Source organism: Dromiciops gliroides, chromosome 1 (genome assembly GCF_019393635.1).
Source record: "Dromiciops gliroides isolate mDroGli1 chromosome 1, mDroGli1.pri, whole genome shotgun sequence".
Lineage (NCBI taxonomy): Eukaryota > Metazoa > Chordata > Mammalia > Microbiotheria > Microbiotheriidae > Dromiciops > Dromiciops gliroides.
Window position 1 is genome coordinate 371,733,085 of NC_057861.1, and position 13,537 is coordinate 371,746,621.

General features: G+C 34.6%; 1 protein-coding gene across 4 annotated transcripts in view; it reads right to left on the reverse strand.

The window, feature by feature from the left end:
• Positions 1-12,023: 12,023 nt before the first annotated feature.
• The window catches only part of LOC122735941 (cadherin-10), a 301,841-nt gene continuing 300,327 nt past the window's right edge, over positions 12,024-13,537 (reverse strand). For 3 of the 4 annotated variants that reach the window (XM_043977831.1, XM_043977834.1, XM_043977832.1), the window contains one exon: positions 12,024-13,045. In XM_043977831.1, coding sequence (XP_043833766.1) covers positions 12,555-13,045 — 491 coding nt within the window. In that variant the 3' untranslated portion in view covers positions 12,024-12,554. The remainder of the gene's footprint in view (positions 13,046-13,537) is intronic. The other variant, XM_043977833.1, reaches the window with a different exon arrangement.

Below are 13,537 nucleotides of genomic sequence, written 5' to 3' on the forward strand. Positions count from 1 at the left end.
CCTAAATTCAGTCTTAAAAATTTTATTTTAATCAATAGAAGTGTGTTGAAGAGAAAAAGTTAATGCTGAAACATCTTATCAATGTGGAACTGCTATTGATATATTTTATACTGTGGGGACCAATTTTTAATTGGGGAGTTTTAGCTAAGTGGCTTGCCACAATATTGGGGCAAGGAAGGAGACAGACAGCCTCCCTCAAAAAGAGCAGGATTTATTTAACAAGAACAAACTTTAAAAAATACAAACAGTATAAGTAGGATTAAAAGAAAGGAAAAGAAATGGGGAAAGGGAAATTATACAACCTGACCAACACCACTGCCCAGGAATCAGCTGAGAACACACAGCAGCATCCTGTCACCTTCCAGCTTCAAGCTAGAATGGCGGAAAACTCCCTTCTTCTCAGCAGACCCCAGGCTGACCACACATAGCCCCCAACCAATTGGCTGGCCCTTCTGACAGTCACATGACTGCCCTCATGATGCTTCCAAGCCTTATAATTTTGCCAGGCCCATGTAAGCGTCGGCGAGTGGTGATGACATGAAGTGCCAGTGCCATGGCAATGGTTACAACCAGTGGGTAGATCACCATCACATTTGTGGAGCCCCAGAGGCCAGTGCATGCACTGAGGTTTTTTTTTTTTTAATTCTAGCCAAAAGATGGGGTCATAAAAACCTCAAATAACAATTAATTCTTTACAATATAGAGAGATGTCAGTATATTAGTGATGGAAAACATGGTTATTCAGCTTCCAAAGATATAGAAAATTAATATTCCAAGCTATGTATTAGAACTTTACCCTCAAAAAAATTCATGACAATATTTTAAAATTAATTGTGAGTACACAGAAAAGGAGACTAATGATCACTTCTTTAAATTGGGTCAACAGCTTAGAAAGACATGGAAATGTGGTAGACATATGGTGCTGGATTTCAGCAAATTATTTGACAAAGACTCCAAAAATATCAATTAGTATATGGAGATCAATGTGAAGGTTATTTTTAGTGTTCATCTATAATCCTAATCTGATCATCGTTCTTATTAATGACTTTGGTGATAGTCTAATTATCGAGTATGTGCATCACACAAAATTTAGACAGTTATCCAAGATTGTGCTTTATAGAATCCAGGGAGAGAAATGCCTCAAAACACTGAAAAGATAGGTGAGAATTAATGTGATGATATTTAGTTTTAATAATGGTAAAATCTTAAAATTTCTAATTAAAAAAAAATAACTGCTAATTTCTTAGGAGGGGAAGTACCTGCCTTGACAACATATGATCTATAAAAACCTTATTGGGTATTCTTGAATGCATTCACCGTGGGTTAACTTTGCTATAAGGCTACAAAATATCTAATGCAAATTGTAGGATAAAATAATACTCATAAATAGGGCTATAATTGGCATTTGGGAGAGGGACCTCTTCCCAAAGTAAACAGAAATTAGGTTCTAATAGAGAGAAAAAATGGTATCTGAGGTATAACAGGTAAAAATTGACCCTTTTCAAGATAATGAAGAGTGAATGTGTTACATAAAATGAAAAAGGAAGGAAAATGGTGTTGTACAGTTGTAGGTTAAAAAAACCAAAACTTTAAAGTTCTTCCTGAAGAACAAGGGCTTGTTATCAAGGGGGAAAAAAGAAAATATTTATTTTCCAAAGGTTGATATAGTAAGCCAAGAAAGGCATCAGGTCACATATTATCTGCAAGGGTTAATGGAATAGTAGTGGTAGTAGTAGTAATAGTTGTGTTAGGAGGAGGAGGAGAAATATTATTAGTAGCAGTATTATTAGTAGTAGTGGTAGTGATAGTGGTGGTGGTGGTAATTATAGTGGTAGTAGTAGTAGGTCAGTAGGTGATTTTCTGTGTAGGGTAAGTAAAACTTTTGTTTTATTGACTCCATGACAAAAGAATAATTTGTTGACCCTATTACAATAAAAATGTCTGCTGTCTTCTCAGGGCATGTAATCAAAATATAACAGAAAACCTCTTAATACTTATCAAAACCAATGACAATGATCCATTTCTCATGATTGAAAGGAGCACACATGATATAAAAAAGGATTTAAAATGTATTTACTATGATAATGAAATCTTTGATAAAAAATTGAAAACCATAAAAGCCTAGTTTGTGCTTACCTCACTTTTACCCAAATGAAAGCAAGGGATTCAAAAAAGAAAAAAATAGTTTGGGAATTGAACAGCTGGCTAATAAGGTGGTATGTCTGAGAATGTAATTTAAACTTCTTGAGCACATCTAACAGTGTATCTAAAACACATTCTTCCTAGAGGGAAGGTATAGCTATAGCAGCTAATAAAGACAGATTTGCTGAGTATCCTAAAAGAAGAACTAAAAGTCCTAATGCAAAGAGGGAAATCTATTATCATAGGTATCAGCGAGACACTCTAGAATGAAACATAATTGGATTCTTTCCCTCTCTATTCCTTCCCTCCCCTCCAACTCCTTGCCTTTACCATTCCCTTTCTCTTCCCCTGACGAGAACTATACACACACACACACACACACACACACACACACACACACACACACACACACACACACACATATATATATATATATATATATATATATATATATATATATATATATATATATATATATATATATATATATATATATATATATATAATCTGCTTTTGTGATCTATTTCATCCTTAAAAACTAGGGGAAATTAATAAGGATATTGCTATTCTGAGTCTAATCCTGAGCAATGGGAAGAAATAGATCTGGAGTTGAAAATATAGGAATCATGAGGGTTCCTATATTTTATGTTTTATATTTTATATTTCATGTACAGTTACCTCCTAGAATTTGTAATAGAATAGTGGAAATCTGGGCACACTGAATTTTGGTAGAGTATTGAGTTTAATCTAATAAAATGAAATTTAATAGAGAAAATATGTGCAATATTATACTTGGGTACCAAGATTTAACTCCATGATTAACAGATGATAGATTCATGGTTTGATAGTAGTTGTTATGAAAATGATCTACTGTGTTTTGATGGATTAAAAGCTCAGTATAAGGGAGTGAGTAATATTGTGTGGCACCCAAAAAAACTAGCCATAAATGGCACTATAATTTTCCGTTATTGTATATGCTTAAACCATAAAGTGCTTGAATAGAATTACTTCATATATGAAGGGTGAAGTCCTCCAGATGCTGCTAGTTGTGGATGATGACATTATGTAGACTGCATCAAATTCTTAGAAGGTTATAGAGATTTCTCCATGATATCCACAACCATTCAAAATTATTGTCCTGGCAATTCATAACAAAAATACATGGGAAATCGATGAATGCATATTTATCAGACTATTACAGACATACTGTTGGTTGTGTAGCCCACTGAATTAGTTTGAGGGTACATATTTCTTAAACAGGCACTACAGATTGACAATGACCAAGGGCCAGAACTGAATTTCATGGAAGTGGGTTGAATTGCATTTGAGAAATTGTGCAGTATTTTCTAATCTTTCCCTTGACATAAAAATATTTTCATTTTAAATTTTATTAGGAATTTTTTTATTCCCCCATTCATTTTTTCTCTTTTGCGGGGGGTGGGGGGGGAAGACAGGACAATGAGGTTTAAGTGACTTGCCCAGGGTCACACAGCTAGTAAGTGTCAAGTGTCTGCGGTCAGATTTGAACTCACGTCCTCCTGAATCCAGGGCCGCTGCTCTATCCACTGTGCCACCTAGCTGCCCTCCCCCTTCATTTTTTAATAGATCCCTCTTCCCTCCCTGTGGAGCAAGGCAGTCATTATAATGAAGTGTAATCTAATTTCCAGAAAAGCCTGTGAATTTTTACATAATTCTCCAAATTCATGGTGGGAATGATGATGGAATATTGTGGCTTCTGTTAGGGGGTAGAGTTAATTGAAGATCTTTGAAGAGGAGAGATTTTTTTTTTTCTTTTCAAAGAGACACACATGACAGATTCTTTTTAGGACTAATTGCAGGAAGCAAAAAGGGAAAGACTTTCTTGCAAAAATTAAGGAGATGACAACTCATTAACAAAACATTCATTTTCATTTTGTCGCACTAGAGAGATCTGAAATTTTTCTCTGGGTAATACTGGGACCTCTCTCACTTAAACAAATGTATCTTATAGAAAGAGGACTCAATCACTCTATGTGTTTTCTAGTATATTCTAATCTGTAGAACTCATATTGCAATCTACTAACACCTTGAACAAATGAGTTTATTTGCAATTCAGAATGTACGATTGACTTCTGTATATCTAGCCCCTAGTAGAAGGAGTCAAAACTGGAAAATGTAACCTAATGGCTATTTTTTCCCTTTAAATTAGAGGCCAGGGAAGTGGCTTTTAGTTCTGAACTTATCAAAGGCTGAGACCTGCACTATTTAGGAGGGACACTGAATATAATTCTAATTAGATATCAGTCTCTCAGAGGAGAACAGATTTACTAACTTTCTGGCCCCTTCATTGACTGTCCTCTAACCAGGGATTACAAGTGCCCCTTGCAGAGGATTACGTGATATCACAGAGATGATTATCCATGCCTGTCCACAAGCCATTTGCTTTGTTTAGGCAACCTATGTAGGCACATATATCTTGCATGAGTTGAGAATAGAGAAAGAAAAAAATCCAATTCAGCAAAACTAACCAATATATTGAATTTGATAATATATACAATTACCCATACTACTTCTCCCACCTCTGAAGTGAAGAGAGGAAGGTGAATTATGGTTCTTTAGGGAAAAGTTTATTCATTATAATTCCAGTTTAGTTTCACCCTTTTTTATTGCTGATACTAATTTTCTTTCTTTTTACATTATTGTAGTCAATGTAGTCAACTAAAATCACCATGAATCATTACTGATTTGATATATTCTTTATATTTTCTTATAGTGTTATAGTGTTTATACATTTTTATACCACAATATAAAGTAAAACATTTTAATATCAATGTATTCCTAATGATACTCTGTGATTAGAAAATATGAAACACCATGATTATTGAAGAACTGACATTGTGAAACAGAATGACACATGATGGCTATAAGCAGACAATGACGCATTAACAAAGATAATTCAGTCAAAACAAGCATAAAATGCATTATCAAAGAAATGTATGATCTGAAAAGGAGGCATCTATTATGTAGTTTAGATAGTCTTAGATAGCCTATACTAAGACCATCTACAATGTTAAAAGTCCCAGAGAAAGATCTTTAATACATTGGGTAGATCTTCAAAAGAGGCCTTAAGAGAAAATATGATAAAGGAACATGAATGTATCATGTGTTTGAAATCTGTACTTGTAAAGGGAATCACAATATTGTATAGAGGGTGATACTACTCATAGGAACACTCTGTGCATGACTATGGACCTAATTACAGTATTCTAACCTTTTGGTCAGACAACATGTGGGATATTGTGGTTAGTTCTCATCTCCACATTTTAGGATAAATATTGTCCAAAATCTGGAGTGTATCCAAGGAGGGCAACCAAAATGGTGAGGCACCTAGACAACCCTCCATAAGACAATTGCCATTTATTCTAAAGAAGAGAAGACTTAAGGGAGGTAAGATAGCTATCTTCAAGTATTTTCGGGCTTATCACAGGGAAAAATTATTACATTGTATGCTTGGTTCCAGAGGCCAGAATCAAGAGCAATAGGCAGAATTTGGGAAAGAAGCAAAGAAACCTGATATCAAGTGGAAAAACAAAAACAAACAAATAAAAAACATTTCCAACTTCTGTTGATATCTAAAAGTGGAATTAGCTTCCTTGGGAGGTAGAGGGTTCTTTTTCTTCAGGAAAAGGCTGGATAGTAACTTTTGGAATATAGTGTAAAACAGAGGTGTCAAACATAGCCAGCTGGTCAAACTAGATTAAAATGTAATTGGGAATTACTAAATCAAATAAACAAAATTATAATAGAACATATATGGTGTTAACATATGTTTTTTTAAGGCAAATGTGGCCTTTCATGGATCTTTATTTTAGGTTTCCTCCTGCATTTTTATTTGATTTAAATGCTATTTAAGGTAAGGGATATTTGTATTCAATTAAAAAATTACTAGATGTCATCTAAGATCCTTTCAAACTCAGAAATTCTGCTAAATGTTTATGCTAAGGTGGGTAGTGCTTAGTGGCGATGTAGAACAGATTCATCCATCAAGTAAGAAGTTGCACTAGAGCTATTGAGTAGTGTGGAAGATAGTTTGGGCACAAAGAAAATATATGGCAATAAGAACAAGATATGGAGAGAAAGGCTTATATATCTGAATGAGTACTAGACCTCAAGTGAAGAAATTTGGCTTTGAATCATAGCACCTTTACTGAGTGCCTTTTCTTCTCTGTGCCTTAGTTTCTTCTGAAAAATTCCATAAGAAAAATGAAAAATCAAATAAAATACATATCATATAATTTTTGTGAGAAATTCAGTGCCAAAAATGAACTGAGCGACTATTTAAAAATAATAAGCTATACATTTGGTTTTTTAAAGATATATTTTCTCTCTTATTTGTATTCTCCACATTCCCAATTTTTCATCTGTGCATAATCTTTGTTCCATGCATTTATATTTAAGCATGTTGCTGTCATAAGTACTATGTGGAGAAATTGCGCTCAAGACTGCCACCTGATGAAATGTAATGATATCTAGAAAGTAGTATAATGAAAACATGGGGAATTATTATTTTACAGTATTGAGAAGAAAGATGGAGAATCAGGTGATTTAACAGGGAACAGCCACAATAAGGTCCCCCTTAACAAGTAGATGGCAAAGGCAAGGAAGGAGTGATACTAGTCCCTTGGGAACTCTTCATTAATAATTTGCCACATGGTATTTTTAAAAACATCAGTAGTAGAAGTAGGTTTTATATGGTGAGGAGGTAGTACATGACTTGTTCCCAGCTCAAAACCCCACTTTTATGCACTGAAGGGCAGTATGGAGATCTGATTTTAACTGATCTAACTGAATGATCTGTTAACATCGATGGACTTTGATAGCCTTATTGCAAAAATCATGCGGTTGATCTCTAAGATCCATTCCTGCTCTAAATTTTTATTATTTTGAGAGAAAATAAGTAACTTCTCCCAATTTTAAAGGAACAGTCATATTAATAGATATGCTGATATAAAGCAAAAACACTGTCCTTTCAAAACTAAGGCAAATACTAGACACTAACTAGACTTCCTATCAGTATCATGATTGTAGATGCTTCTTCCATGAGCAAGGAAAGGCCTACATGATGATTTCAGGAGCACAGAATCAATAACAGCTTTGTAAAAATTCAGTCAAAAATGTAATCCATTAAGTAAAAAAATTTAAAAAATACTACTATATACTAGGCCCTATGCTATAGGAGCTGGGGATACAGAAAAAAAAAACACAGTCTAGGGGCAGCTATGTAGCACAGTGAATAGTACACTGGTCCTATACTCAGGAGAACCTGAGTTCAAATCCAGACTCATATATTTACTAGCTGTGTGACCCTGAGCAAATCACTTAACCCTAATCACCTTCCCCTACAAAAATATAAAAAAAAATCCCAAAACTAAAAGTCTGCCATCAAGGAACTTATGATCAACTCTAGGGGCAGGTAGTAGCCAGTATGTCGATACATGGTAGAATTGTTGTTCTTTGTCCTTCATTCTTGAAGAGGGCAATGACATAGGGAGGTGATGCTATGACTTGCAGTAAATTGGATTTAAGTGAGGAAGGGCTGTGCAACAGCATCAGCCTCACTTGCTCCTCCAAACTCATTTGGGTCCAGTGGCAAGACATATATCAGGAAGATTGGGATTGCCCCAGATACTTGCCCAGGGTCACACATCTAGTAGTGTAAAGTGTCTGAGGCCAGATTTGAACTCATGTCCTCCTGACTCCAGTTCCAGTACTCTATCTACTGTGCCACCTAGATGTCCACATGGTAGAGTGAGATAGGGGCAAATGAATCATGAGGCAAAGTATTTTAGGGGAAAAAAATGAAAAGGAATAGAACACTTTTAGCTGTGTAGATCAAGGAAAGGTCTGCAGTCAGAGGGGGCTCCTGACCTGAGCTTTTTTCCTTCCTAGACAAAAAAGAATCATTGTCATATACATATGAGAGAAGATATTTCAGACAAGGCAAATCCCCTATGTAAATGCAAGGAGGTGAGACAGTAGAATCACTTTGAAGATGAGGCAGTAGTTCATTTAGGAAAGTATGGAGTAACTTGGTAGTGAGGGGATATAGGGAACATAAAATGAGGCTGGAAAGAGGCATTTCTCAGTGTGATATTTATTTAGAAGCTAAAGAAAATATGTGTAATTGTTTTTAATGTAGGAAGAAACTTGCCTTTTTCTATTTGAGAGTGGTCACAAATATTATTCTATAAGAAGACTGAGGGAATTTGAGTAAAGTAACATATAAGATAGTCCCTATTGTAGAGATACTATATAGATGGTAGAGAGAGGGAAGGGAGTTTCCTGAAGTCTCCCTAGTTTCCCTTGGAAACAAAGTTAAATAAAGCCTCTAAAAGAATTGTGGAGTGACAGAATCTATAAAAAAGATGGAGTAGAAAATATTCCAGTCCAAGATAAATTAGACGGACTTTAGGAAAGGTCTGTCACACTTGGGTAAAAGGGGAACACTGTTCAGTACAGGCAGAGTATCTAGGGAAGCAAGTGGGAAGCTTTTAGCCAAAGCATAGATCAGCAACCAAGGCTCATGACTCTGGCTCAGCAGGCCAGTGGCATAGCAGGCCAGCTATAAGGCCTCCAACCCCAAGGCATCAGGCAAAATCCAGGCCCCAGAATACAGGGCACAACAGGCACTAGGCCAGGCCATCCTAGCACATTGGACAAGCTGGAAGCCAGCAACTAGGCCCCTGGCCCCCCAGTGCAAGAAGCTTAGTATAGTCTCCCTTGTACCCCAGGAACAGAGATCAACTTTTGTTTTGTTTTGTTTTGTTTTTTTGGTGTCGTTGGGGTTTTTTTTTGGTGAGGCAATTGGGGTTAAATGACTTGCCCAGGGTCACACAGCTAGTAAGTGTCAAGTGTCTGAGGCCGGATTTGAACTCAGGTACTCCTGACTCCAGGGCCAGTGCTCTATCCACTGTGCCACCTAGCTGCTCCAAAGATCAACTTTTAAAAATGAGCAAAAAACAAAAAAAAACATTGCCCTGACCTTAGCAAGCTACTATGGTGACAGAAAAGATCAAAACAAACTTAGAAGAAGACCAAAAAAAAAAAAAAGAGCTTAGAAAGTATTTTTCAAGAAATTATCAGGAAAAACTAAACTAATATCCTAGAACCAGAGGGTAAAATAGTCATTGAAATAATCCACCAATCACCTCCCAAAAGAGATCCCCAAATGAAAACTCTAAGGAATATTGTAGCCAAATTCCAGAATTATCAGGTCGAAGAGAAAATACTGCAAACAATCAGAAAGAAACTGAATACAATTGGCTATAGACACCCAGCTGACCCTAGAAAGAAACAATGCTAATATGAAGGAGGGATTCATTATTGAAACAATTTAAATATCATCAGGATTACATAGGACTTTGCAGCTCTACATGAAATGTATTAAAGGGCTGAGAATATGATATTCAGAAAGGCAAGAGTTTGGTTTACAACCAGGAATCAACTACCCAGAAAAACTGAGCATAATCTTTCAGGGGAAAAGATGGACATTCCATGAAATAAGGGTCTTTCAAACTTTCTTGATGAAGAGACCAGAGATGAACATAACATTTGATCTTCAAATATAAGACTCAAGAGGAGCATAAAAAGGTAAACAGGAAAGAAAAAAAATGTTATTCAATAAAGTTAAACTGTTTATATCCCTACATGGAGAGATGATACTTATAAATCTTAAGAACTATATCTCCGTTAGGACAGTTAGGAGTATACTTAAAGGGTATGGGTATAAGTTGACTTTGATGTGATGGTAAAACAAATAATGAAGGGGTTAAAAAGGATTCTACTGGGAGAAGTGGAAAGGGGGAGACATAATAGGATAAATTACATTACATGAAGAGACACAAAAGACCAAGAGCTGGTTTTGTGAAAAAGCCAGTTAAATAGATAAATCTTTGTGTAATACTTTTAAAAGATAAAGAAGAAAACTAAATTACCTGTATCAAAAATAAAAAGGGTGAATTTACCACCATGAAAAAGGGAATTAAAGCAATAATTGGGAGTTATTTTGTCCAACTGTTTGCCAATAAATTTGACAATCTAAGTGGACTGGATGAATATTTATAAAATATAAATTTCCCAGATTAACAAGAAGAGGAAAGAAAGTACTTAAATAAGTCAATTTAGAAGAAAAAAAATAAATTGAACAAGCCATCAATGAATGCCCTAAGAAAAAATCTCTAGGGCCAGATAGGCTTACAAGTGAATTCTGCCAAACATTTAAAGAACAATTAATTCCAAAACTACATAAACTATTTGGAAAAAATCGGTCTAGAACACTGAGGTAAGTAGCTTGCACAGAGTCATGAGGCATGTATGTTTTAGAGGCTAGATATGAAACCAGATCTTCTTGGCTTTGAGCCTGGTCCTCTAGCTACCATGCAAAGAATCACTAAGATAAACTATTATCATTAATATTAACGAATATTAATAGAAAATATACATTTAAATCAAAACACCTAAAAACTAATTGAATATTTTCAAAACATCATTTTAAGTCCTAATGTGGTATATCTGTATTTTTATTTCTTTAAAAATGAATTTTAAATCAAATTTGATACATTCAGGAGTTTGATTTTTTCCCACTTAAATAGGCAAGTTTTTGTTTTGTATTCTGCATTTTAATCCATTGAATAGCCAGGAATGGGCTTTTGGAACTTAGTAAGTTTGCCAAGTTATCTCTTATTATAGTACCTGAAAGTTGCCTGTTTTATAAACACCAATATTGGCTATATTTCTTTTATAAACAGATGGTTATTATGCATTCACACATATTTTGAACTGCAGACATTTGGACATTATTAACCATTAAAGTAGAAAAATGCCTTTCTAAATAAATGCAATAATTAATTCCACATTAAGATATGTCAATATTACATTCTCTGCCTCTGTCCAAAAGCACAGCATTCTCTCTATTTGAAGATGAGGCCAATTGTATTCATTGTTTACAATATACTCACTCAGCAGGAGAGGAGGCTTCCTAACCTAGTTCCAACAAAATGCTCAATTTATAAATAAAGCATTTTGTGGAACCTGGGTAAACATGGCCTAAGTTAGTGATAGCTAAAAATCAATGGATGACTGGAACATTGTAGCATAAATGGGCTGCATTCTCTCAACCGTTTTGACCTGAATTAGTCACAGAAGAAAAAAAAAAGATAAGAAAAGATTTCTACTAATAGTCATATAATGCACTTATGAAAAATTTGACATAATTATAACAGAGTATGCTAATAGGACATGCAACATTATTATTTTTGCCATTATTTGGAATTTTCACAATGTCACTATGGGATCTAGGGATATTTTCCTTTAAGAGGTTACTTTAATCTTAAAGTAATTTAAATTGTTCCTGACTAAATAAAGAGATTAATAACAAAAAGCCTACATAGTATACATCAAAAGAAAACAGGGAGGATTATATTTTCTTCCCCAAGTCTATTTCTTGGCATCATTAGTAGGGCAGAAACAAACAAAACTAAAAAAGAAAAGATAATCTTTATTTATGCCTCTTTGCTAAATGTAAAAATTGAAGATGATATATTTTGGAGAAATCAATGAAGGACTCCTCATTACCTTATAAGTAGATTTACACATTGGTGATTAAAACATTTATGGAAGATAATTTTTTTTCCTTACCTGGAATCATGCTGGTTTCATCAGTAATTATCAATCTATACAATTAAAGACTGTATTGTTACTGGAACTCAGTCATAGCTTCATAGTAAACATTTTGTGAACATATTTTTTCCTCAGGAAACAATGCAATTGGAGGCTAAGTAGTTGTAAAAACTGATTTATTTCTTAAAAATAAATACAAAAATATAAATATAAAACATTAGCAGATAGAATTTGATGAAATGAAGTTGCACAAACTTTTGTATACCAGCTGCATATCACACTTACTAACACCACGTGTACATTTTTTTTTGGAATTGTAATGTACAGAACAGGATATATATATATGTATATTTATATATATATATATATGTTTAAAAAATTCTTCTTCACCTCCTTAAAAGTTGCACTTGCAAGGGCAGGACAGGTACCTAACAGAAGCGGCTTGTATATGAAGTTGCTTAAGGGAGTCTTATCCTGTTCGAGTTTCTGAAAGTATCTTTTATTTACTAAAATGGACAACACTGAATTTCCATAGCTTTGGCTCTTGGAAGTGATTAAATAAATGCTGTATATACTCCATGTGACATCCTACAAGAAAGAATTAATGAAATTAATGAACAAATTAAAAAGGAAAAGGGAAAAAAAATATTGTGCTGAGTGGCAGGAAAATTCTCCTGAATGTCAAATATTGTAAAAGAGAGGAGATGGTGTCTGGAAATGATTTCTTCTTGAGAGAACATAAAATTTATCCTAGGTTAAGAGTCTTTGTCACTTTCCCCACCACCATACATTTCAGCTAACTTATTAAACCGAGGGCCCCATTCTCGGAGGTAATCATAGTTTTGGTCTCCGTCAGTAGTACCTGATTCTAGTGAACTCAAAGATTCGGCTATAGAATCATTTCCTTCATAGGCATAGGTTGCAAGTGAGTCATATGGTGGAGCAGTGGGATCAATATCATGCTCTTTTAGCCTCTCATTAATGAAATCTCGGACGTCTGTGTTATCTGGAGCTGAAGGAGTCCTCCGTGGAATAAACAACGTTTCTGGAATAATGTCTCGTCGTAGCTTCTTGTCTTCTATAACTGCAGGATTCCTCAGAGTACCAATATCGAATGCCTGAGTGTCTTCCTCTCCACCTCCTTCATCATTATAACTCACAATGTTGTCTCTTATGTCCTCTTTAGACAAGATGAGAGGCTCTTTCTTTCGTTGTCTTTTCAGAGCTGCAAATAGCACAACTATAACTGGGCAGAAAAAAAGAACAGATCTTACTTAGTCAGAATGCATAAGATTCCAGTGGAAACAAGTCAAACCTTTGGGTTTCCTTACTTGTTCCTAGTCAGTTGAGGATTTAAGATTAATTATGTCCTTTAGCTAGTTTTTGTGGGATATTTTTCCTCATTAATACCTACTTAAAGTAATTGAGCTATATTAAAATAAAATGGATGTGATTTAAAGGAAAACAAATGTTCCATCAATGTTGAATTATGTTTCCATTTTTTTCCCTAGGAATACCCAAAAAATCTTGTCTCATTGTTTCATGTAAAATCATCATTGGTCTTTTCTAGTTCAACATAAAATTCATTATCATCATCATCATCACTACCACCTTTTGATAAATTATTGAGATAAAGTTACACACATATACAATAAACAACCTGTTTTCGAAATTTACAACAAAGTATCTTTAATTTTAAGCAATTTTAAAAGACATATTTGACTTTTTTTTACTAGAA